The 25,680-nt window shown below is 51.6% G+C and overlaps 3 protein-coding genes across 7 annotated transcripts in view; 1 reads left to right on the top strand and 2 right to left on the bottom strand.

Annotated features, from left to right (window-relative positions):
- The window catches only part of ZNF576 (zinc finger protein 576), a 204,635-nt gene that overhangs the window by 11,329 nt on the left and 167,626 nt on the right, over positions 1-25,680 (bottom strand). The window lies entirely within an intron of this gene.
- Positions 1,356-4,302, bottom strand: PINLYP (phospholipase A2 inhibitor and LY6/PLAUR domain containing). The gene is made up of 5 exons (XM_036918276.2): positions 4,151-4,302; positions 3,069-3,185; positions 2,127-2,279; positions 1,749-1,892; positions 1,356-1,601 (listed from the first exon to the last, which is right to left on the bottom strand). Exons 1-5 carry the CDS (start codon positions 4,218-4,220, stop codon positions 1,447-1,449), a joined length of 639 nt encoding a protein of 212 aa, XP_036774171.2. The 5' UTR covers positions 4,221-4,302; the 3' UTR covers positions 1,356-1,446.
- Positions 5,379-24,825, top strand: XRCC1 (X-ray repair cross complementing 1). Of its 4 annotated transcripts, none has more exons than XM_036918249.2 (17): positions 5,379-5,559; positions 5,949-6,041; positions 13,525-13,635; positions 18,713-18,871; positions 19,799-19,873; positions 19,972-20,077; positions 20,255-20,364; positions 20,440-20,551; positions 20,737-20,995; positions 21,340-21,456; positions 22,192-22,285; positions 22,447-22,579; positions 22,893-22,947; positions 23,044-23,183; positions 24,088-24,178; positions 24,412-24,487; positions 24,592-24,825. In XM_036918249.2, exons 1-17 carry the CDS (start codon positions 5,509-5,511, stop codon positions 24,703-24,705), a joined length of 1,896 nt encoding a protein of 631 aa, XP_036774144.2. In that variant the 5' UTR covers positions 5,379-5,508; the 3' UTR covers positions 24,706-24,825. The 4 variants fall into 4 exon arrangements, 3 of the variants coding, with proteins under 3 accessions (XP_036774144.2, XP_057348600.1, XP_036774142.2); XR_005031317.2 differs by having other exon boundaries at positions 5,381-5,559; positions 23,885-24,178; positions 24,592-24,674; XM_057492617.1 differs by having other exon boundaries at positions 5,381-5,559; positions 22,896-22,947.

Genomic DNA, 25,680 nt, shown 5'->3' on the forward strand with positions numbered 1-25,680 from the left:
GTGAGAAACAGCCCCTGGCAGGTCACAGTGCTGTTTATGAAACATGGGCATGTCATGGGGCATGACTACTTCCTGGCGCCGATGGGGTTTGGTGGGGCCATGTGACTAGCTCCATCTGATGAGCTGTGTCAAGCCACCTTTGGGTCACAGCATTTAATCACCCACATGAGACTTCCCTGGCCTCTTTTCTGGGCACAGGAATTGTCAATGTTCAAGTTTCAGTCAGTGCTCTATGATTGTGACAAGCAGAACACCCTGTGGATGGTGCTAGACATGTAGAGTGAAGGAAGTTTCAACCTCTGTGAATGGGCACCTGATCATTTCAGCAAATACCAGTCCTCTCCTCTCCCTCGCACTGGAGGGGGAGTACACTTTCCTGCTTCGTTGGTGTTGGCTTTGACCGCGTGATTTACTTTACTCAACAGAATGTTAGCACACCTGACCTCAGCGGGGCCTTTAGTGCACCTGCTTTTTGTGTTTCTATCATCTGCCATGAGGAGAGCATTAGCCAGAGAGCCAGTGATCCTCAAAGATTGTGGAACCCCGTGGAGGAGAACTTGAATCCTCCTCCCAGACTGGAGCCAAGCCAGCCAATGCACGGCCAGAAGCGGAGACACTCCAGCCCCCAGCCAACCCTTAGAGAGAAGAACGCTGCTTGTTACCTCTGTTCGGGGCTGGTTTGTGACCCAGCACTACGGCAGCATTCGTTGACTAATACGACTTTGTTGTTTTAAACAACTGAGATTAGGGACTTCGTTACTGTGGCCTGTTCTCATCTGCCCTGGTTGATGACAAGGTTTAGCACCTGCCAACTAATAGTCAGTCAGTAAGTGGCAGCTATAATGACAATTGCTATTTACTCAAATATATTGTCTCTAGAACCTACACAGCCTTAAAGGTGCTGGGCACGGCCCTAAGCGCTTTCTTAGCTTGGTGGGTTGGGTGGTTGGTTTTCCATTTGACTCTTAACAACCCAGTGAGGTTATAATGATTAATATCCATATTCTGCAGACATGAAAACGGAGGCAAGAAGAAGGAGATGGTTCATCAGGAGAGGTGATTATAGACTCTGGAGTCTGAGCCTCACTTGCAGTTTGACCCAAGGCAATAGTGACCACAATCTGTACCTGTTCATTCATTTGTAAAATGCGGACAGTAATTCAATTTCAAGGTTGGGATCATGAAATGAGGTACAGCATGGAAAACAGTTAGCATGTGGGCCCAGCAGGGAGTAATCCCTTAATAAAAGGCAGGGTCTTCACTCTCTTCCTTGCAAAGAGGGGGTTCCCAAGGGTTGAAACCCCTGCTTTCTGCATCCCACCTACCCGAGATGTATCACATCATCAGGACTCAGGTCTGCTTTGTTAGCCTGTTTAATTTATAAGCATGTGGGGAGCTGCAGGCTGAGGCCACGTGGAAACCTCAAGCCACATATTCCTCAGTTCTTCACTCAGCCCTGTCAGGGGACTGGGGGGCTGGAAGACAGTCTGCTCGGCGGAGGAAGTAGAGATAGGAGGCTGAGGGCACCTGGGCCCCAGCCTGAGCGAGGCAGGCACTCTCTGTAGCACAGCCCCGAGTGGCAAATTTGGTGTTGATGATACCTGGCAGGGGGGTTTCAGAATGGAGTCATGGCCTTCCTCGTGCCCTAGAGGTCTTGTCCCCTCCCACCTCCTCACCCAGTTCCCTGGAGCCACCATCTCCCCTAGAACCTGGAAGTATGGGTTCTGGGGCCCCAGCCCCCTCCTCACCAGCCTGCACGTTGCCAGCGAAGTAGATGCAGCGGGTTTCCTGGCCAACACAGTGGGCGGCCTGGGTCCCCTGACATGTCTCCTGGAAGGGCACGATACAGGCAGGGCACTGCAGGCCATTCTCAGTACGATTGTTCTGGGGAGCTGGTAATGAGGGCAAAGCATAAGGTACAAAGGATCTTTTAAACCTTTCCCCAACCACACAACATCAGGTGCTAATGGATACTGCACTTTAGAGGTGAGAAAACAGGTTCCGAGCAAGCAGGATGCTTGCCCACCATTGCATCAGTGGCGTGCATCAGTGCAGGCCAGTGTACCCAGAGTGGGCTCTTGGGGTGGGCCGGAGGGGCCCCCGATGCGGGCTGAACTGGCACTTACGGGGCACAGAGTCATGGTTACAGCCATCACTCTGGCAGCAGCGTGTGTTGGACACCATGTAGTCCTTGGGCCCCATGGTGGTGGATACAAAACCCGAGTAGCAGTCACTGAATTTCATGCAGGCCTTGTGGGTGTTTACGGCGTGGTGGCCCTCTACAAATGAGGGACAGGAGGGAAGGACTCAGGAGGAGCCGGCCAACCTCACCCTGGCATTGACCCTGGCCTCAGGGTCTTTCCCAACCCTACACCACCCCGGCCTTACCACCACAGGACCGTCTAGGGTGGTCTCTCCCAGCCTCCCAAAGCCATGCCCCCTTACCAGGCTAGGGTACAGTCTGGAGTGGTTTATTAGGTAGTCTCCCACCCCCACTGCCATAGCCCAGTCAGCCTTTGGTGGTCTCTTGCAGTTCCCCATCGTCAAGCTCAGGTGCCCAGACTCGGTCCCTTCAACCCCACCGCACTGCCATCCTCTGAGTCCTGCTGGGAGCGATCTCTTTCAGGACGCCTATGGCTCCCCACATGCCTGTGTGAAACGGTCTCTTCCATTCTCCCCTCTCCCCACCTTGTGGTGGGCTCTTCCCACCCAATCCTAGGGTTCCCTTCTTCATCCTCCCAAAGGCTGTTTTTACCCAGCTTCCTCTACTCCACTCCCAGGGTCCAGATCTCCCGACTGAATGCCTGGGGTGGTCTCATCAAGCCTTTCAAATCCTTCCCCCAAGCCGCCAATGCTTGCTAGGTGGGCCGGGGAACGTGCAATCCTCTCTGCGGCCTTCCTTACACACCTTGTCCTGCCAGGATGTTTTCTTCCACACTCAAGGTTACCTTTCCTCTCTGCTACACCTTCACTCCTGCACCATGCCCATCATCTCTTCTGTGACTAAAGGTCTCTTTGAGCTTCGAATGAGCGCACCCCTCCCCAGGCCTGAGGCCACGCCCACATACTTGTGCTTGACTCCCCCACGACGACCACGCATGCGTCCTTGCCGGCCTCACAGGTCTTCATTTTCCCGCTGCACGTGGGCCCGGAGCCCTTGCACACCTCACAGCTCAGTGGGCATCCTGCAGCGGAGAGTGCAGTGGTCAGGAGTGCTGTGGTCTGCGGACCACAACTTCGACTTCAGAGTCCAGAAGGGAAGGGGAGAAAAGGGGACTGGACTTTTGGGTCCTGAGGGAGGAGGGACAGGTGTCTGCCTACTTGCGCGTGGGTGGGGCATTGACAGCTGTCTAGGGAACTGTCAGAGCCCTGACTGGGACGCAGTGGTGATGCCTTCACAGCTGCTTCCAGGGGCGGGAAGTGACCCCACTAGGTAGCCTGTTTACCTAATTACAAGGCTGGAGACTTTGGACGCGAGGGCCCTCTGAGAAAGCCTGGGAACAGGAAGGGTCTTGTCGAAGGTTTCCACAAAAAGGACTTTTGTGAAGCTTCAGGCCCAGTGGGTTTGGGGATGTGAGACCCTCCTCCTTATAGGTACAGCATGAAGGTCTTGTAAATAGCAGACACTCAGACAAGGGCGTCTGGGACTGGGATTTCATCCCGGGTCAAGAAGGGAGAGCCAGGATCAGGAGGGCTGAGGCATGGACTCCTTTGGTCCTGAGAGAGGAGGCAACCGGGGGCTCAGACACCTGGGTCCTGGGGAAGGTGGTGCTTGCCTGGACTCCTGCTGCTAAGGGAGGAGGGGGCCGGGCATCTGCACTGTGAAGAGTCCAGGGTGAAAGCAAATCTCTTCCCCTCTTCCAGATTTTTTTTCTTAGATCTCCTTTTCCAGTTATGCTTTAGTCTGATTGCCTCAGGGACAGAGGATTCAGAGCCCAGCAAGTGCTCTTTTTTTCTCAGAGTTCCAATCACAGGAGCTTTTGAGCTTTTCCTCCCGTGGGCCCCAGGCTTTCTCTTCATTTAGCCTCTGCCTCTGCCATATCCTGAATTCCCAGGACACCTTCTTTCTCCCCCTTGAGGACCTTACTGAGTGCTCTTTCAGAGTCCTTTTTCCTCGGAGTCCTAGAAGTCCAGGCCCTTAGTCACTTACCCAGACCCAGGAGGATGCAGAGCAGTGTGAGGGCCAGCAGGAAGGACCCGGGGCTCATGCAGGGCCTCATCGTGTGTGAGCCTGCTCTCCCAGGTCCCCAGCCCTTATAGGAAGCTGAGAAGGGGCGGGTCTGGATCCACCTTCACTCTAGGGTGAGCAATAGCTGAGGTAAGATGTCAGGGCAGTCGTCTGCGGCTCTGGGTTGCGGAGGCGGAACCAGAACGCAAAAAGGTACATGGGCATCCGTGCCCAGTCCCCTGCTCTGCAGGGACCCCGGGAGTCTGGGCTTCCAGCCCCCTCTTCCATCAGGATCCAGGAGATCACTTTCCTGTTTTCTTACATTCCCTCCTCCCCCCTTTTTTTTCTGGCCTGAAGCCCAAGGTCGGAGTCGGGTCATTAGATTCCCTGTAGGTGTAGAGCAGCTGCAATAACTGAGAGCCTCTTTCTCGTCTCTCTCTTCCCAAGGAGGCGCTCAGCGTGGGTGGGGCCCTACCCTGGAGCGCCCAGCATGTTCAGGCTCGTTCTGCGGGGGCTCAGGCGCCCTGTCTCCCATGCCTTCTTCACGTGTTTGGCTCATAAACCCTGTTCTGTGTTCGGCTGTCTCCAGCTCCAACACCGCCTGGGGCTGCACCCCAGGATCTCACGGGAACCGAAGACAGGGGTGCCTATGAGCAGGCAGGGGCAGGCGTGGTGGGAGACAGATGCCCACAGGTCACAGATTGGGAAACTGAGGCATGGATGGAAGCACTTAGGCTGGGCTTGTATACCTGGTTTGGGCGCATGCTTTGTATTTTATTTACATCACTGACCCACGCTCTCTTGACCTCAGGCATAACTCTGAGAGCGATTAGAAAGTTTTTTTCGTGTATGTGCGGTTGGGGGCGTGGGATAGAGGGGAAGAGTGCAGCTCCAGGAACCGACGATGGGGATCCTACCACGGTAAGCTCCGGTCTCCCTGCAAAAACCCACTGAGGTTCAGATCCTTCTGCTTTCTAGGCTACAGTTTGGGAGGTGACTGCATCGTCCAATGAGAATTGCTAATTTCTTCTAGGGACCAATCCCGGAAGGTGCTCCTGTTGCTAGGTGCCCAGAAAGCACAGGCCGGAGAAAGGCGGGGCTAGAGGAAAAGCTTGTTGCTAGGGTACTCGGCGCCTCTTTCCGGAGCGCCACGATTGCGCTTGCGCAATGTCGACGCGCGCGCCGGCGCGCCGCTGTTTGAAAGGCCCACAGCCTCGCGCGCTTGCGCACTGAAGTGTGCGCGGGGAGCAGGGGAGCAGCCCACTCTGGGAGCAACCCACTCCTCACCCCACAAACTCGAGTCTTCATGCTTTGGGCTAGACGAAGCCCACGACGTTGACATGCCGGAGATCCGCTTCCGCCATGTGGTGTCCTGCAATAGCCAGGACTCGGTGAGGGACTGGCGTGGGGGAGGTTGGAAGACGTATGGGAATTCAAGAGGGGGCTTTACACGAACTTTGGGAGTGAAAAAGGGAACTTCACGGAATTCTGTAGAGGGTCATGGGGAATTTCCAGGAGGGCATAAGGGAATTCTGGGAGAGATGTGGAATACGGGAGTCTGTGGAGCTTTCAGAGAGAAAAGGAGGAATAGGGGAGCTTCCATGGAGAGCCCATAGGTGAACTTCCAGGGGAAAATGTAGGGGACTCAAGGCAGCGTGCGGGGACTTTTAAATCTGGGGGATGGAGGAGGGCCCAGGAGAACTCAGGAATAATCTGAGAGCTGGGGACCTAGCTTTCTCTCCCCCTACCCTAACTTTCCCTTTCCCACTGTTATTTCCAGACACACTGTGCAGAAAACCTTCTCAAGGCGGACACTTACAGAAAATGGCGGGCAGCCAAGGCAGGCGAGAAGACCATCTCTGTGGTGCTCCAGGTGATCCTGCTCTCCCCCTAGCTCCTTAATAGGAATCTGCAGACTCAGGGTCCAGACACTGCTCCTGCCCCAACTGGCAGTGGTTTAGGGCACTTTCTCTACCGGAATTTAGCTTCCTTACGTGGAAAATGGGCAGCGTGATCGCTGTGCCCCTTAGCAGAGGAGAAAGGTAATCCAAGGACTAGGCCAGGATGACCAGAGGAGTCAGTGTGCAGCCTGGATAGGTTGCTTCTACCTTCTGGGCCTGAGTTTTCTTGGCTGGAACCAACTGAATCATTGCCATGTGTCCTGCCTCCTAAAATCAGTGTGCTCAGGGCTAGAAGGTGTCTCTGAAGATCAACTAAGTCAATCAATCTTGTTTTAAAGGTGGGGAAAACAAGTATAGGGAAGAGAAGTGAAGTGCCAGGTCTAAGCTACCGTTTCTGCAATGCCTGCAGTTTCTGAGTGTCATACTGCTCTCACCCAATCTGCACCATGGCCTGTGTAGTTGGAGGGAGGCAAAGAGGAAAGGGTGGTCTGACCCCAGATAGTTACAGAATTCCAAACAGGCTGTTTCTATGAGGGGTAAGAAACTGGTGGGAGAAGATAGCTCTATGTGTCTTCGGCATCTGCTCTTTGCCAGGTACCATTTTACCTGCACAATCTCACTGTACTGGCCAGTTCTACCTGCACAATCTGACAGTCTTCACAGGAGCCGTGTGATGATGGGGCCATTATCACCGTTAATAAATGACAGTGCTAAGACTTGCCCATTGTTGGTGCTCTTAACCACTTTGCATACTGTTTTGTGTTTGCACGCTGTTTTGCTTGATTTTGGCCATATTCCTTACTTCTGAATATAGGGGTCTTTGGAGAGGGATATTGGGGGGCAAGGCTTACATGATCGTGTTGAACATATTCTTGGTATCTCACCTGCTGGTTCTGGGAAAGTTTTGGGTCATAGAGCTTTTTGAGAATTAGAGAGAAGCTGAGGTTCTCTTCCTAGGAAAAATATACAGACCTATGAGTCTCTGAATGATTTTAGAAGTTTAAACATCTCCTAAGTCCCTGATATAGTAATAATAATGAGAGCTAACATTTATTTAACGTTACAGCTGCCAGTCATTTTTCTAAACACCTCACATGGATTAACTCATCGAATCCTCATAAAAACCCTATGACCCAGAGTCTGTTATTATCCCCATTTCACAGATGAGAAGCTGAGGCCCAGAGAGATTATGCAACTTGCCCAGAGCTGATGTTTTAAACTGAGGAGGAGACAGGTTGCTGATGATTTAGTCTTGGGGCCTGGATTCAAGTCCCTATCTCTCCCTTCTATTCACTCTGTGACCTCAGGCAAATTTTTCATTTCTTTGAACCTGTTTTCTTCTGTTCTTTGGGAATGATGAGCTCTAAGCCTGGGGTTATTGTGAACATTTGGTGACATAATGTCTGCAGAAGTGCTCTGTCAACACGCAGGTGTTTGTGCAAAGGGAGGGATTCATGTTTTTATTATGTTTTTATTATTCATGTTCTTATTATGGGTGACGATTCTGCTGGGCTGTCATATGATCAGGTGACCCCAGGAGAATCACATTCCGTTCTCTACCCCATTTGCAGTGGGAGCAGAGGGACGAGAGGCAGAAGAGACAGGCCATGGGGCTGAGAGAGCCAGAGGAGCCAGAGCGGCATAGTGTCTCTGGGAGATGCTGCAGGGAGGTTTGCAGCTGTCACTGAAATGGGAGAAGATGGATGAGACATTCTGTCGGGATGGCCAGGCTTGATATGACATCTGAGGTTTTGGGATCATCCAAGGGGTGGCATCCAAGAGGCGGGGATTGGCGTTGGGGACAGAGGTGTGGACGTTGTCAGCACAGAGACAGGACTGTAGGCTTAGGAGTGGCTGGAGTCATAGGTTCATTCACTCATTTTAATAATTATTTATGAAGCATCCTTTCTAGGCAGGCACTGTTCTGGGTCCTGGAGCTAAATGGCAGTGGACACCTCAAGACAAAAATGCCAGTCCCGTGGAGCATGAATGTGTTAGTAGGGAGAGACTGGGAAATCTACGTAAAGCATACATCAGGTGATGAGTACTGTGGAGGAAAATGAAACAGTTAGGTGCAGTAGGGGATGCCTCAGCTGGGGGAGGAGGCAGTGGCAAAAGGCTTGTATTTAAATGGATCTGGGGAGACCTCCCTGAGACTGTGACATTTGAGCAGGGAACTAAGCAAATTAAAGAAAAAAAAACATCTAGGGAGGAAACCCAAACTCCAAGGCAGGCAGGTGCCTGGAGCGCTGGAGGAGCAGCAAGGAGGCCATTGGGGGTGGAGGGGAGCTGGCCAGGGGAGAGGGGTAGGAGCCGAGTTACTGGGATCGGGGTGGAGGGCCCCCAGCACACTGAGGCCCAAAGTCCATTATACGGATTTAAGCTTTGACTCTGGATGAGCCAGAAATCACAGAAGGGCTCTGAGCAGACAAAGAACAGAATCTGACTTAGGTTCTCACAGAATGCTTCTGCTTCCACATTGAGAATAAACTGTAGGGAGCAAGTGTAGGACCAAGCATCACGGTGGCAGTTGTTAATTTACTCCATGTTAGAGACCCTTTGGAAAATCAGATTGCACCTGGTGGTTGCCCATATGCAGGGTGACCCCAAATTCACCCAATTCTAATTTTGATTCTTTTCAAGCAAGTGATAAGGCAGAAAATCTGGACACCAAGACACGTAGACTAATCTGGGTTTTTCTACTGCCCTGTAGTTTTTCCTCCAAACACTATTACGCAACACCTGGATAGTACCACAAGGATAATACCTCTCCTGTGACAACCCCACACACCTGGTTTCCTTGTGGTAGCCAGAGGAGGCTGGGGCACCAGCCCAACACCTGCTCCCAGGAGGGGAGTTCCAACCTCTTTGCTAACCACTCCTGGGCTGGAGGGGATGGGTGGGACCTGGTGCCCCACTGGAGGTGTGTTCTTTAGAAGAAACGTTCAACAGCAAGGTGGCACAGTTTCCTCTTTGTTTTTCAGTGGTTTCTAATTGCTGAGCTTGCCATCATGGTGTTTCAAATTTTTTTTTTACCTTCTTTTGAGGTGTAACGTGGGCACAGTGATGTGCGTAGTTGATTGAACCCTCAGACGCCACACCAGATCAAGTAACAGAATGTGCCCAGCCCCTCCCTGTGCTCCTTTCTGTCACTACCCGCCACCAGGGCAACCACGATCCTGACTTTTAACATCCAAAATTGGTTGTGCCTGCTTTCGAATTTTATATACATGGAATCGTGCAGTATATACTTTTGTGTCTGGCTGCTCTCATTCAATGTTATATGTCTTAATTTTATTTGCAGCTTTGAGTGTAGCTATAGATACTTCATTTTCATTTCTGTATAGTATTCCATTGTGGGAGATACCATAATGCTTTTATTAACTTTCCTTTTTGAATGGGCATTACATGCATATGATACAAAATTCAAAAGAGGATTCACTGGAAAGAGAGTCCGCTTCTCCGTACTCCCATGCCCTCACGCTCCCTCCCAAGACTCCTGCCACCCAGTTCTTCTCCTGAAGCAGCTACTGTTATTAGTTTCTCATGTGGTCCTCCTGGGTCCCTCTGTACACTTGGAAACGTATCTATCCACCCCCTCCTCCCCTTTTAAAAAGTACAGAGTATGTACACTTTTCCCCCTCTTGCTTTTGTCCAAATAGTATTTCTTGGAGACCCACTGTCTTTGCATAAATTCTGCCTTGTTCTCTTAAAGGGTGCATAACATTGCCTTTCACGGATGTGGAGTGATTTTTTACCAAGAGGTCTCTCAGAACTTTGCAGGCTTTCTGGGTCCCATTTGTTTCATTGTTGTGAATCGTGTCTTCCTGAGAAATCGTGTCAACTCAGCCACAGATGACAGTCATCTTGTGCTTAAGTCCTCTCCTAACAGCTGACACATACTGAACACTCTCCCTTTTTTTGGAGATAAAATTTATGTAACACAATTCACCATTTTAACCATTTAAAGTATACGAATCAGTGGTTCTAGTCTATTAACAGTGTTCTGTAGTCATTACCACTAATTTAGAAACTTTTTATCACCCCCCGCAAAAAACCCACAACCATTAAACAGTCACTCCCTGTGCCCTCTCCCCATTGTGCTCCTGGCAACCGCTGATCTGCTTTTCATCCCAATAGATTTGTCTATTCTGGGTGTTTCATATGAATAGGATCATCCAATATGTGGCCTTTTGTGATTGGCTTCTTGCACTTAGTATGTTTTGAGGTTCCTCCATGTTGCACATGCATCAGTATTTCATTCCTTTTCACAGCAAGATACTGTCCTCCTGTACGGGTGTGCCATCCAGTGTGTATCCATTCCCATGGTGGCGGATGTTTGGGTTGTTTCCATGTATACTTTTATCACAACCTATTTATCAGAAAGAAGAAATACAGGGAATATTAGTGTATGTTTCAAGTAGAAGTAGTTACACGTGCAAAAAGAATCATTTAAAATACAAATATGGACATCCCACTAGATGTAGGGCCTTGTGCTTTATAATGTGGGAGAGGTGAAGATGTTTTTATCTCAAGGACTGAAACAGGGGAGTTGAGAAGGAGTGTTGGTTTATAGTCTGAATTTCTCTGCCAGTCCTTAGGTGTGTGTAATGGTCGGAGCCTCAGTTTCTCCATCTGTAAAACTTGGATAGTAACAGACCCTTCCTCCTAAGGTGGTTGTGAGGATTCAGTGACGCCTGGCCCAGGAAGAGCTTGGCCAACTGTGGTAGATAGAACAATGGCCCCAGAAAAGATGTCCATGTCCTAATCCCCAGAACCTGTTAACATGTCACTTTACCTGGCAAAGGGGACATTTCAGATGTGATGAACTTAAGAATTTTAAGGTGGTGAGATTAACCTGGATTAGCTGGGGTGGGGGCAGAGTGACCACAAGGCTCCTTAAAAGGGAAAAAGGAGGCCGGAGAACCAGAGTCACTGCAGCAGACGTGACCGTGGAAGCAGAGACTGCAGCGATGCCCAGGCTGGCTTTTGAGGTGGAAGAAGGGGCTTCTAGAGCTGGAACCCTGGCAGCTTCTAGAAGCTGGAAACAAGACAAGGAGATAGTCTCTCCCAGAGCCTCTGGAAGGAACGCAGCCCTCCTGACACTGACTGTAGACCAAATTTCAGACTTCTGATCTCCAGGTCTGTAAGGTGTGTTGTTTTGGACCAGTATGTCTGTGTTGGTTGTTGCAGCAGCAGTGGGAAGCTAACACACCAAGCACCTGGCACACAGCGGGCATTTGAGGGTGTTAGCCGTGATGATTCCTTTGTGACAGAAGGGGACACCAAGGCAAGTGACTCACCAAAGCCACTTGCCCAGGAAAGGCAGAGCCGAGTTACAACTCAGGGGGCATCTGTTCCTTTGGCAGATGGTTACTGGGGACTTCCTGCCTGTCTGTCCATCCATCCATCAGGAATGTATTGAAGGACTTCCGTGATAATAATATCAGCTGACATTTTGGAGTGTTGGCTCTGTGGTGGGCACTCTTCAAGGGCTTTGTGTGTATTCCTTGTTTGAATCTTAAGAATACCTCTGTGAGGTAGAAGTTGTTACTATCCCTGTTTTACAGGTGAGGAAACTGAGGCACAGGGGGTGAACTGAACCCATTTGCTCCAGGATTACACAGCACTAAGTCAGCAGACCTGGAAAGGACCAGACACTTCTGGGTGTTCAGGACATTATAAGGAATGACTTAGATATTGTTTTAAGCCTGTTCTCACAGAGCTTAAAAGTCTGATGGGGAAGACAAATGCTAGACAAATACAAATAAAAAATGGAATGATGTAATATATATCAACTGGTGAGACTGAAGACAAATAAAGCAGAGTTAGGAGATAGGGAGGCTACTTTGGTTGGTCTGAAGAGGTGATATCAGAACAGACCTGAATGATGGAAGGAGCCAGCCATGGGAAGGCTGGGGGGAAGAGTAGTCTCTGCAGGAGGAATGGCAGGTGCAAAGGCCCTGTGGCAGGGGAAGACCTGGCTTTTTCTCAGGACAGAGGGAAAGCCACTTTGGCTGGAGGAGAGCCATCAAGTACGGCAGGAGGCTGAGAAGTCAGACTAGGACTTCTTGTAGCCTGGACAGCACCACACACTGTCCCTAGTGCTGAGAGCTGGAAGCAGCAGTGGAGGCGTGAGTCGCCAGGAGGCCAGCCTGGCTCAGCCTTGGGAAGGCCCTTCCCTTAGCACCGCCTCCTTCTCCAGCACACCTGCAGTGGGTGGAGGAGCACAGGTGGCCTCTAGCCAGCCTGCCTGGGCTCCAGGCCCAGCTCTGCCACTCACCAGCTGTGTGACCTTGGGGAAGTTACGTAACCGCTTCCTGCCTCCATTTGCTCATGTGTTAAACAGAGATAATAATAGCCTCTGCCTGGCAGAGCCGTTGTGAGGAGAGAAGACACAGGTGTCACGCATCCGGCACGACGGGAGCACTCAGGTGTTTGCTGCAGCTGTGGTGTTATTCTGTCATCTCAACTCCCTGCAGAAGGAGGGTTATTATGACAACCCTCCTCTTTCACACCAGAGGAAACTGCTGCTCAGGGAGCTGATCCGTCAGGGGTGCACAGCTTGGACATGGCAGGGATGGATGTGAACCTGAGCTTGCTCGCCCCAAATCCAGGCTTCCTCCCACGTGGGGATGGTCCTTTTGTAGCCATGTGCAGGTGCTGTCGGGGCGACCTCCTGACTGGGAGGTGACAGGGCAGATCGGAGCATCAGATGATCTCAGGGGCAGTGTGCGGTGGTGGACCAGGTATCTTTGAGGCCAGTAGTAACTTGTCATTCTAGGGTCCGGGTGAAAGAGCCCCACATTGAGAAGCAGGGCTCTTGCCCAGCCATTCCTGACTGCCTCCCGCTCCCATTGGGTTTTCTTCCTGTGCCTTTAACTGTCAGCAGGATAGCAGGACCTTTGAAGGAAGCCTTCCTGCAAATGGCTCTTTTCTTCTTTTGACAAATAATTATTGAGCACCTCCTAACTGACAGTGGTAGAGTGCCTGCTACAAGCCATGTCCTATGGCCCTAGTATTTATGTGCCTAATCCTAGATCTGATTATCCCCGTTTACAGGTGAGGAAACTGAGGCTCCAGGTGTTTAGCTCACAAGGCCATATAGCTCAAGTGTGGCTGAGCTGGGATTCAAACCTAGGAGTCAGTGGTACAAAAACCTAGACCAGGCCCCCATCCTCAGGGAACTTCCATGGAGGCTGGTATAACAGGGGCTGGGGGTGACAGGTGTGCCACTTGTCTGCATTGACATTTCGATTTTAAGGTCTAACTCTGGCCCATGGCCTGTGCTGTGTGCAGGAGACTCAGTAGCACCACTCCAGCCTGGCTCCCAGTCACAGAGTTGACATTGCGAGGAGACATGGCAGCCCAGGAGGAGCTCCTCTGGCTCCCGAGGTGCCACACTGAGCGTAGGGGCAGAGCAGGCACTGACAGTGGGCGTTCCCTCTCCTGCAGCTGGAGAAGGAGGAGCAGATACACAGTGTGCACATCGGGAATGACGGCTCGGCGTTCGTGGAGGTGCTGGTGGGCAGCTCAGCCGGAGGGACAGGGGAGCAAGACTACGAGGTAAGCCGGGCCTTCAGATGGGCCCCCTGCTGATGCCCACCCCAGATGCCCCCAACACTGCTTCCCCCTGGGCCTCCCGGGTGCCAGGCGGGGGTGGAGATGAGTCACACTGGCCGCTGTCCTCTGGAGGAGCCCAGTGTACAGAGGAGGCAAAGAGCAGACACAGACGATAAACTGTGTGGGCCAGGGAAGAGACCAGGTTTACATCACGGCTGCATAAACAACCAGAGGTACTTGTTTATTCCAAGATTCAGGCACTGCTTGGGGGCAAAACTGTTTTTCTCTGGTCCCAGAGGTTCTCACAGATGCCCTGGCAAATTGAGATTCTGCAGTGTTTGGGACGCTTGTGTTAGTCACTTTATTTGTGACAGATATTTACAAGAAGGAATGCCTTTTGCTCTATTATGAATATTTAAAAGGCATCATTCTTTTTATACTGGTTGAATTAGAGCCAGATGGGTGTGATCATACTTAGTCAGCTGGTTAATCAATGAACTGTTTCTGGGTAAAAATAAACCTACTATGAAAAAGAGAGTTAACCAGTTTTCTACAAAATAAGCTTTTTTTTCCTTGCAGTGAGATTGTTTTTAATTGAGGTATATTTTGCATACAGTAAATGCACAGATTTTAGTGTACAGGTTTAAAGAGTTTTGACAAATGTACACACCTGTGGAACCATCCCCCAAATCAAGACGTAGAACCTTGCCAGCATCCCTGAGAAGTCCCCCATTCATTTATCTTATTTTATGAAGGGTCTGTTTGAGTCTTTTGCTTACTTTTTATTGAGTTGTCTTTTAGTCATGGGCGTCAACCATGTGTGGTTTGTTTGTTTTCAGAAAAGTATTGAGCCTTCTGCCATCAAACACGATGTTAGCTGGAGATTTCCTTATAGATTATAGATGTCGTTTGTCAGTTGGGGGGGCTTTCTTTTCTAAAGCTATTTTGCTGAGACCCTTTTTTCTCATGCGTGTGTGTTGCATTTCATCAAGCACTTTTTCTGCTGTACAAGGTACATTTTTAACAGATGAGGTTTTCCTGTAACAAACATTGTTACTCTCAAGGTTCTGTAAGTTGTGAAAAGGTAAACTGAAGCACATTCTATTTTGAAGAGTTTACTTAAGGAAACCATTTGAATCAGGCAGCCCACACTGAAAATGATCGGGGGTGCTTGGGCAGACGCAGGCAGAGGTTTTTATAGAGAAGACACAGAAGCAAAGCAAAGCAATGACTGAATTGGCTATACCTTAAAAGGTTGCCTTATTTGGGCAAATCTAGTTATTTGGCTGTTATGATAGTTGTTCTTGAATTTCATTTTCTCAGATTCAAGAATTTAGTTGGCTGTTTTATGATTAGTTCTTGCATTTCATTTTCTGAAATTCGAGTGCACTGACTCGGGCTTAGATTTTGGTTCTGCAGAGGCTACCTAGGCACTAGAGTCACTCAGTCTAATGACCTCCTGGTTTAACTATTTTAACAAAGTCAACAGTCTATTAAACAGGACTATTAAAAATTTTCCCCATCAGCAAACATTTAGATCAAAATTCTACTTTATAATGATGAAAATAGGATAAATTTAGCTAAACTTCCATCATCTCTGGTAGGTGAGTGCTTATGATTCACTCTCATCTGTCTAGCAAGACGGACCAGCTAGCACAGGGCTTTTAAGGCTTTTAATTAAACTTCTGCTGGAGTCTTGCGTTTCTGTTTTAACTTCTAGCCAAGACTGAATTAAAGACTCTGGGGCTTACAATGTTTGGCTTCCCCACCCAGAGACTAGGCAGGGCTGCAGGAGCCAAGAACGCAAAGGAAGAGGGGCAGAGCGGGCTGGGCAGTGCTGATGCCGTCTGTGCAAATCAAGTGTAAGGCACACATTGTAGGAACTGATACCATTTTCTACAAAGTCAACAACTTCTTTTTTATTCCCCTCCAGATTCCACAGGGGAGATCTATATATAGGCTTTTGAGATTAACAAACTCTAGAGAATAAAGGTTTGATTCTGGAGCCTCCAAGACACTGTTGGATAATAGAACAGTCTGATAACTGGAGTTAGTTTCTCCTTAGTGAATAGGAAGAGAGTATGTTCAGAGGAAATCTGCCTCTTAGTGTGGGTAGCAGCTGCCAACCACAGTTTGTGCCTGCCCTTCATTTTAGTCACTAGATGATAAATTCAGCTCCCCTGTCAGCTCCAATCAGGCCTTTCATGAGCAAGTCAAGGACAGGAAGATGGCTTCCCTTCTGTATAATTTTCTTGGTCTTTGTTTCCTTTTCGTAACCAGAGCTGAGCACAAAGAGACATATAGTTAAATTCTCTGTATTTCTCCACAAAAGGCTTTTGTTTTCTAATTTTTCAAATCTCACAGCACGTCAGTTAAAAAAGAGACTAAGTAAGTCACAGCACATACCCAATTAAAACTGGCTTAATGCATTGGAACATTTGTTGTGGGCTTCCCTTAAGAGAGAGGTCTAGGCAGACCCACAGCTGATTCAGTAGCTTGACAAAGTCAATGTGCTTGGTTGGCACCCTTGATTCCTTTGGACTTGCCCTTGAGGTTACAATAAGATTGCTGCTGCTCCGTCCATCACCCAGTAGCATCCAAAGCAGGAACTGGAGGAAGTGGAGTGGTAGAAATTCAGTGGCTCTCTTCTGCCCTCTGTTTCTCTTTAATGAAGAAGGAAAATCTTTCCCAGAAGCCTTCCTATTAATATTACATTGGCTGGAAGTGGTCATGTGCCCTTGAACAAGCCATTGGCAGAGGGATTGGATTGATTAGACCAGTCATGGTTCATCTCTTAGTGCTGGACACAACTCTGTTCAATTCTTTTAAAAAACTACCTGATTACGATGAACACACATAATGTAGGAGGGTCATGGGGAAGGCAGTATAGCACAGGGAAGATAATTAGTGACTCTATAGCATCTTACTATGTTGTTGGACAGTGACTGCAATAGGGGGAGCACTTGATAATATGGGGTGAATGTTGCTCTTGTGAAACCTTCATAAGATTGTATATCAATGATACCTTAATAAATAGATAAATAAAGCAAAATTCTATCAATTTTCTCCAAAAAAAAACACCCCAAACTGCCTGGTCAATTTTGATTGCTGTTTGTTATGTTATCATACTGTCAGAATATCCTCTTATTTCTTTAAACTATTAAACATACTTTTATACTGTGTGTTTGATCATTTCAGTATACACAGCCTTTGTGTGTTTGAGTCTGCAGTTTGTGGTTTCTGTTGACCAGAAGTCATAGCAGCTTGTTTCCGTGGGCCTCATGGGTATGTGTGTGTGTTTTTAATTGTTAATTTCTGTTCTTTGGGAATGTATCTGTGGGAAATCTTTGAAGACTTGGTTTGAAGTACTTTCCTCCAAAAAGGATTTGGCCTGATGTCAGGTGATACTGTCTGTGTACATGGGACCAGTTAAAATGTTCACTGTGGGTTTTTCCATGCAGATAGCTAGTATGAATTTTTGCTTCAAATACTTGAGAGTACAGACTTAGGAGTAGGGGTTCTCCAGAATATTTCATCTTTTCTCTCCTGTCCTCCTGAGCTAATACCTCCCACTCTCTCTACAAGGCACATATATCCCCCTAATATTCCCATGGAGGGTGTTGCCCCCCTTTTTTTAATTAAAATGTCATTGATACACAATCTTACGAAGGTTTCATATGAACAACATTGTGGTTTCAGCATTCACCCATATTGTCAGGTCACCCCCCTGCCCATCGTAGTCACTGTCTATCAGTGTAGGAAGATGCTATATAGTCATTACTTGTCTTCTCTGTGCTGGACTGCCTTCCCCATGACCTACCTATACTGTGATTGCAAATTACAGTGCCCTTTAATGAGGGTGTTGCCCTTTTGGGGGCCCAGCTCTAGGTGATTTGGTGATAGTCTCTGAGATAGTTCTTGGTTGCATGGAGCCCAGGCTTTGCCCTCTAACTGCTGCCACCACCTAGGGCCCCTTAAAATCCAGCTCAGGGTCACCTGCTGTATCAGTCAGGGTCCCACCAGGAGACTGAAACCACACTAGTTATTTTAGATTTGTGGTTACCAAAGGTTCACGGTTAGCTTCTTTACTATCTTACAGTCTAACTTAACTGACTTAGTATGCTATTTCAAACACAATCTAAAGTGGTTTTTTTTCCCCTTCATTCTCCATTCTTTATATATTAGGTATCATATTCTGTACTCTTTGTGTATCCCTTGACTGACTTTGGGGGTAGTTGATTTAATTTTGCAGTTGCTTAGTAATTAATTGGTCTACTTCCTTTACTGTGGTTTTATTTTCTCTGGTGACAGCTATTTAGCCTTAGGAGCACTTCCATCTAGAGCAGTCCCCTCCAAAATACACTGTAGAGATGGTTTGTGGGAGGTACACACTAGTTATTTTAATAGAGAGAATTTAACATAAAGAATTCGTGACTAGGTATTGAACTGAAGAGGCCAGAAGACCAAGGTCCGACGAAGCAGCAGCTGCAGGGAGCAGCCCCACCCCTGGGGCTGAGGGAACAGAAGGATGAGGATGGAATTACTGAAACGCAGATTGTTTAGAAACCTGGAGGTGGAGATTCGCAAAGCTGAAATTCAGACCCTGAGCTGGGGGACTCATTCCTGCTGGTGTCCCCGAGAGAAGCTGTTTCTGCAAGTATTAGAGGAGGTGCAAACTAGATTCATCAGCTGCTGCAGCAGAGGAAGCAGAAGCACGTGATGCTCAAAGGCTCTGAGGGAAGGAGCACCTCCCTCCCTCCTGCAGCCTGTCGGCCTCTCTCTAGCTCCCCCTGTTGGCAGAGCCCGATAAGGAGCCGCTGGAGAAGCAGAATATGGCCAGACTTGGGAGAACCTGGAAGAATTTAGAGAAGGATCATTCAGATCTGGAAGTGGAAGGAGGCCCCTGGGGCCTGTGTCAGGGAAGAGCTGATGGAGGCCCAGAAGCAAGGGAAGAGCAGAGGCATTAGGGCAGCTGAGGTGTAGGCTGGATCTGGCAACTCCCCACTCCCTGTAGGGGCCCCTCGGAGGTGTCAGTTAAACCAGCAAGACCTGCTTTAACATTTACTGTGCCTTGTTCCAGGTCCTGTTGGTCACGTCGTCTTTCATGTCCCCTTCTGAGAGCCGCAGTGGCTCAAACCCCAACCGCGTTCGCATGTTTGGGCCAGACAAGTTGGTCCGGGCAGCAGCTGAGAAGCGCTGGGATCGCGTCAAAATCGTTTGCAGCCAGCCCTACAGCAAGGTACCTAGGGTGGGAGCTGGGGGTTCAGGGTCTCTGGTCCTGGGCAGGGAGAGAGGTGAGGGGCGAATATCGAGTCCCAGCTGGCTGGGAGGACTGGACAGCTGGTCTCCGCTTGGGATTATGAGGAGGCTGGGTCCTGGCATTCCCAAAACTGGTTGTGATCCTCCCTGTATGTGAGGCTTCTTTCCTGGAGGATGTCTAGGAAGGGTGAGCGTCAAGATCTCAGGGGAATCGCAGGAGGGGGCAGCTGACTTGTTAGAAGTGGCCTAATCGAGTGGGCCTGGCGGCTGACATCGTGGGATCTGGAGTCATTCGCTGGGTTCAGAACTTGGCTCCACCACTTCCTGGCTGTGTGACCTTGGACAAGTGGTTTAACCTGGCCTCAGTTTCCTCATCCTTATAGGGTTGCCGTGAGTTAGGGATGCTAAGCTGTGGTAAAAAGGAGACCTGAGTGCGTATGCCACCGCCCAGAGTTGGTATGCTTCTTACCCATGGACTGTCCTGGGGGCTGTTCGGCCAGTCATCCGGGCACCCAGGCTCCCGTCTTCTGGCTCTGCATCCAGCTGGCAGAGGGGGAAAGAGCCTGGAGCACTTGTGTGTGTCAGAAGTCGCCCAGCACTCCTTCCCTTTCCAGAGGAAGGCACTGGGCATGCAGGAGTGGATTCGCTTGGATACCCAGCAGCCTCTGCCAGTTGCTATGAGGCAGAAGAAGCTGATGCATGTAAAGCGTGTTGAGCTAAGCCTGGCCCAGAGTTAGGGCTTAATAACAGCTCCACATTATTACCATCATTATCACCCAGGCACCTCCCCAGATGTGTGTGTCCTTAAGAGGGAAAGAGCCAGAAGGGGTTTTCCCCAAGTGAAAGGGTTTTTGGGCTGGGCCTCTGTTCTTGGCCAAACTCCCTGACTCCCACCCTCCTTTCCCAGGACGCCCCCTATGGCCTGAGTTTTGTACGCTTTCACAGCCCCCCAGACAAAGAGGGGGCAGAGGCCTCACCCCAGGTAAGCTGTACCCACCACCCCCGAGAGCCTTCTCCCTATACCTCTTCACCCCTGCCTGCCAACAGCCCACCCATCGCACTGACCTTGTGGGACCTTAGAAGGTGACCAAGCTTGGCCAGTTCCGCGTGAAGGAGGAGGATGAGGGTGCCAGCTCCCTGAGACCGGGGGCCCTCTTCTTCAGCCGGATTAACAAGACACCCCTTGGTGAGTGCCGAAAACCCGAGTCCTGGGTGAGTGCAGGTTGGGACCTGGGCACCTGGGCCTCAAAGCGGAGGGGGCTGGGCCTGGACTTTTGCAGTGAACATTCTGTGTCCCATAGGGTAGAAGCTGGAGGGCCCCAGGGCCCAGATCGCATCCTGGATCCACTTTCTCCCTCTGTAGCCACAGCCAGTGACCCGGCAGGACCCAGCTATGCAGCTGCTACACTGCAGGCCTCTAGTGCTGCCTCCTCAGCTGCGCCGGCCTCCAGGGCATTAGGCAGCATCTCCAAGGTGGGAGCAGCAGACCCTGGAGGGGTGGAGAAGGAAGAGAGAAGCTCGAGGCCTCACCTCCTCCCACCTTCTCAGCCTCTGGAGCCCCCCAAAGGGAAGAGGAAGTTGGATTTGAACCAGGAAGAAAGGAAGACCCCCAACAAACCGTCAGCCCAGCCCTCACCACCCGCCCTCAAGAGACCCAAACGTGAGCCAACTGGATTCCTCGTTCCCGTGGGGGCCCATGCTCCTGTGTCCTAGGGGAGGTTGGAGCTGGGGGCCTGGAGTCCTCAGTCTGAGGGAAGAGGGGTGGAGCCTGGGCCCCTGAGACAGGGAGTTGGGGCTGGGGGTGTAGTCCTAATGCCAACCGAATCTACTCTTTGGCTTCCCCAGTGCCAGTTCCCACCCGCACCCCAGCCACTGCCCCAGTTCCAGCCCCAGCACGGGGGGCAGTGCCGGGGAAGCCCCGAGGAGAAGGCACGGAGCCCAGGGGATCCCGAGCTGGCCCGCAGGAGCTGGGGAAGATCCTTCAGGGTGTGGTGGTGGTGCTGAGTGGCTTCCAGAACCCCTTCCGATCAGAGCTGCGGGACAAGGCCCTGGAGCTGGGGGCCAAGTATCGGCCGGATTGGACTGCAGACAGCACTCACCTCATGTAGGCCTGGGCCCTCCGCCCCGCCCGCTCCCCCTGCTGCTGTGTCGCCCTGTCCCCTCCGTCTTACTGTCTCTCTCCCTGTCTGCCTATCTCCCTCTTTCTGTCCCTGACTCTGTGTCTGCCTCTTTAGCTTCTGTATCCTCTGCCTCTTTTTCTTCTCTGATTCCTGCATTTCCCCTGGTCTCCTATGTCTTTTTCTGTTTCTCCCATTTCCATCTCTTTTTTTCTTTCTTTTCCATTTCCATCTCTTTATCTCTTTCTCCTGTCCTCTGTTCCCCTTGCCTGTCTTTCCCCTTCACCCCCACATCACACTTAACTAACGCCCTCCATCTGTCCCCTGCCAGCTGTGCCTTTGCCAACACCCCCAAGTACAGCCAGGTCCTAGGCCTCGGAGGCCGCATCGTGTGCAAGGAATGGGTGCTGGACTGTCACCGCATGCGTCGGCGGCTGCCCTCCCAGCGGTGAGATCTCACTGCGCACGGGTGGAACACACATGTACACACACGCTCACACACCGACCCTGCCCCTCCCTCATGCTGGGCAATGCCAGGGGTCTGGAGAGAAACCAGACTAGGGCCTGCCAGTGGAGAACACATGTGGGCCTGCCCAGACTTCCCAGAGGGAGGGCAGGGGCCAGGAGACTGCAGAGGGGGAGGGAGGACTTGCTGGGTCCGTGGAGGGCGTGCTGAAGCCTGCCTAGGGGAGCAGGAAAAGGACATTGCACGTTGGAGAAAGAGCATGTGCAAAGGCTTGGGAAACCCCTTTTAAGTGTTAGCTGCTGTTGTAGTTCTAGAACTAGCAGGATTCTTTTCCTAGAGTCAGTGTCTTAAGGAACTATGAATGTAGTAGCAAAGTCTTTAAAAATGTATTTGCTTTTGTAAATTTTCCCTTGATTGGCAAGCATTCTCCAAATGAGAAACTGTAATTCTCAAAGGGGAAAATTATTTCTGATTTTTTTCCTTCCTGAAATGGGGCATTTCTTCCCCAGGAGGGGTGTGCTCAGTCGTCTAGTGTGGGTGGCTGTGGTGACTGGGGGTCACCCTCTGGAGCTGGGAGGGTGGGCAGGCTGGGAAAGAGCCCATGACTGTGGCCCTGAGTATTTAGTAAATGACAGCAGGGCCTGTTGCTTCCTGAGCCCCGCCCCCACCCCCCTGGGACTCCACCATACGCCATTTAAGGCCCAGTTCCTCTCCTAGGTACCTCATGGCAGGGCCAGGCTCCGGCAGCGAGGATGAGGGGGGCTCCCACAATGGCAGCAGCGGGGATGAAGCCCCCAAGCTTCCCCGAAAGGTCTGGAGCCCTCTCCCCGGGTGGGGGAGTGTGGATGGGGGCAGGACGTGGCTCTGCTGCGGTACCCACCCTCTCCACTCCTGCCTCCTGCAGGCATACCCCCCACACATGCACAGCCACCCTGCCCTTTCCCTCCTGACTGACCCGCCCTGTCTCCTCAGCGCCCCCAGACCAAAACCAAGCCCCCTCAGGCAATAGGACCCAGCTCACCCCAGAGACCCCCAAGCCCTGAAGAGACCAAACCAGCTTCACCAGGGCCCCAGGAAGATACCGACACTGAGGGGGAGCAGTCAGGTCAGAGCCTGAGGGAGGAGGGGGCTGGGGGCCTGGGCTCTGTCCTGGGCCTCTGCAGGGAGAAGGCTGGAGGCCCACATTCCTGTATCTCAGAGGGGAAGGAGCTCCAAGTGGGAGCTCCTGGGTCTCAGGGAGGTGGGGCTGGGTCCCGGATGATGGATCTGGAGGACGGGGTGGGGGGCCCATAAGATCTGGAAGGTGACTGAGTCTGGGGGCTGGGATGCAGGCATCTGTGCTCCGGTGGGAGGGAGCGTTGTCAGTGTCCCCAGGAAACAAGGCAGGTGCCTCGCGCTGACTAAGCTCCTACTTGCAGAAGGACGGGACAATGGGACGGAAGATTCTGGAGACACGGAAGACGAGCTGAGAAGGTGGGGTTGGGGCTGGGGAACAGCGTGCCCCGGCCTTGGGTGGAGGGGGATCTATCTGGTCACACGCTCTTCCCCCGCCCCTCTTGGCTCTCCCAGGGTGGCCGAGCAGAGGGAACAAAGGCAGCCCCCAGGCCAGGGGGAGAATGGCAGCGACCCGTATGCGGGGTCTACAGATGAGAACACAGACAGTGAGGGGCCCCCGGAGTCTCCCAACCTGCCGGTTCCCGAGCTCCCAGGTGGGAATGCTCCCTCCCTCCTGAAGTGAGATTTGTCCCGCAGTTCTCAGCTGTGACTTGCCCCACCTGCCCTGGGATCGCTGCCACCCCTGTGACTTGTCCCCCGTCTCCCTCCCCTGTGCCCCCTGCCTTTGCCGCCACCTCGTTCTCTTTGGCCCTGTCCCTTCCCTCGCACACCCTCTGTGACTTCCCTCTCTGTCCCTGTCCGGACCTGCTGTGACCCCCTCCACCCCAGCCAGCACCAGGCGTGACCCTTTCTGCTTCCCACTCCAGGTGTAAACAGCAGCTCCCTCAGGCAGGGCTTCACCCTCCCTGGGCCGCAGGATCACCTGGGGGCCTTTAAAACCTGCGGGTGCCCAGGCCACACCCCCAGATTGCATTTGTCAGTGGGGGTGGGGCTCTGATCGTTGCTGGGACCAGCCATTTCCACCTGGTTCCTTGTGAGTGGTGGTCAGCGAAGTGCTTCGACCCTCCACAGCCCCTGATGGCCTGGAAAGCCATGTTAAAATAGAACGGGGGGGCCTTCCTGAAGGTCAGAGCCAGAGAAGGAAAGGAGTGAGGCAGCCACGGTGAAGTGACAGGCTGTAAAGTTTCCAACTCAGGCCATTCCAGGCTAATTAAGTGGCACCAGCCCATCTGTGATTTACCTCATGAAAGTAAACACATTGCAATGATAATAATTGTGTCTTTCACCACTAAAGAAAATTTGAAAAGATCTGGGGAAGGCTCTGAGGGGCCTGGCTCGGGACCACGTGTGTCATCGATTTCCCTGCCGGGGTGTGCGTGAGCCTCTCCAGCTCTGCGCCGGCTTCCCTGTCTTGCCTCCAAGTGTTCTGTGGCTCCTGGCTGGTGCCTTGGAACTCCAGGGGCCTCCCTCTGGGCTCTTCTGCCCTCTCTCCTGCAGACTTCTTCCAGGGCAAACACTTCTTCCTGTACGGGGAGTTCCCTGGGGAGGAGCGGCGGAAGCTCAGCCGATATGTCACGGCCTTCAGTGGGTCAGTCTCTGGGTGGGGCGAGGGGTGCCAGGCCCAGGGCAGGGGGTGTGGCAGGTTGTGGGAAGGAAGGCAATGGGAGGATGGGGAAGGGCATGTGACTGTGGCAAGACGGTGCATGGGTGAACGGGGATCCACAGGCAGCCTGCAGGAAACACAGGTGGACACACAGAGAATGGTTGGGGAGGAGATCAAGAGACAGGACAATGATTCTCTGCCTCTTCTTCTCCCACCAGTGAGCTTGAGGACTATATGAGCGACCGGGTCCAGTTTGTGATCACAGCACAAGAGTGGGACCCCAGCTTTGAGGAGGTAAGCCCCAGAGGGGCAGGGAGAGGGAGACCCAACCCACCCTTGCATCCGCTCCACCCCCTCCTCACTCACGTGTCCCACATGCACCCCACCCCACCCTGCAGGCCTTGATGGACAACCCCTCCCTGGTGTTTGTCCGCCCACGATGGATCTACAGTTGCAACGAGCAGCAGAAGTTACTTCCCCACCAGCTCTATGGGGTGGTGCCCCAGGCCTGAGGGGTGTGCTTACCACCTGTGTGCGCACGCCGTGCAGGAAGAGTTTAATAAAGGTGACTTGGTTTGGAGCAGCTGCCCCTGCCACTCAGGAGCTCCCAGAACCTCCAAATGGCTTTTTCAGCTTTCTGCCCTAAGTTTGATTTTTGCTTCCCTTCTGAGTGCCAGGTCTCTGGGCGGCCTTAGGACTTCTTTCCTGGGGTCCTGGGAAGAATGAAGGGCTCTCTGCCAGGAATCTGGTAGGGAAGGAGCTCTTGGAATTTCTCCCTGGCCCTTCTCCCGTACGGTGGCAGGTGGCAGGGAATTGGGGATCTGCCACTCAGCACTACCTCTCAGCTGGTTCTGACCCTCTGAGCCCATTCCTGTGTCTTGGTGGGTCTGTGGGTCCTGGTGGAAGCCTGGATGCTCCTGAGCTGTGCCTCTGTCTTGAAGACTTAGCTGCCCTGCGCCAGGAGCATCCCCCTTCTCCAGGGCTTTCAGAAGCTGTATAACTGTCACCAGCATGGCTTTATATCACCTCATTTGGAGGTAGAACGGGGAAAGGAGTATTTCAATCAGCCCGCCCGAATCCTGAGCCCCCTCCTAGGCTCCACCATGTTTAAGGTGGGAACTGAGCTGTTTGAGAGTCAGGGCAGAAGATGGGATGGTGTTCTAGGCCGGGGCTGGCATGGGCAAAGGCCAGGAAGTGGGCACTAGCCTGGTGCCTGGGAGCAGCTGAAGAAGCACTGCCACCTTTGGTGAAGAGGCTGGAAGGGCAGCTCTAGCTGGATAGGTGGGCATAGTCCTTGAAGAAGTACTCACTGGACATGGGTCGCTATTTAAATATTCAGTGAAATGGAAAATTCACTTAGTCACTCTGGCCACATTTCAAGTGCTCGGTGGCTCCTGGAGTCTGTAGAGAATATTTCTATCTGTAGAAAGCAAAAGGATACTACCCTGAAGGGCTGTGAGCACCATACCGAGAAGCTTAGACTTTAT

The sequence above is a fragment of the Manis pentadactyla genome, chromosome 15, assembly GCF_030020395.1.
Source record: "Manis pentadactyla isolate mManPen7 chromosome 15, mManPen7.hap1, whole genome shotgun sequence".
Classification (NCBI taxonomy): Eukaryota; Metazoa; Chordata; class Mammalia; order Pholidota; family Manidae; genus Manis; species Manis pentadactyla.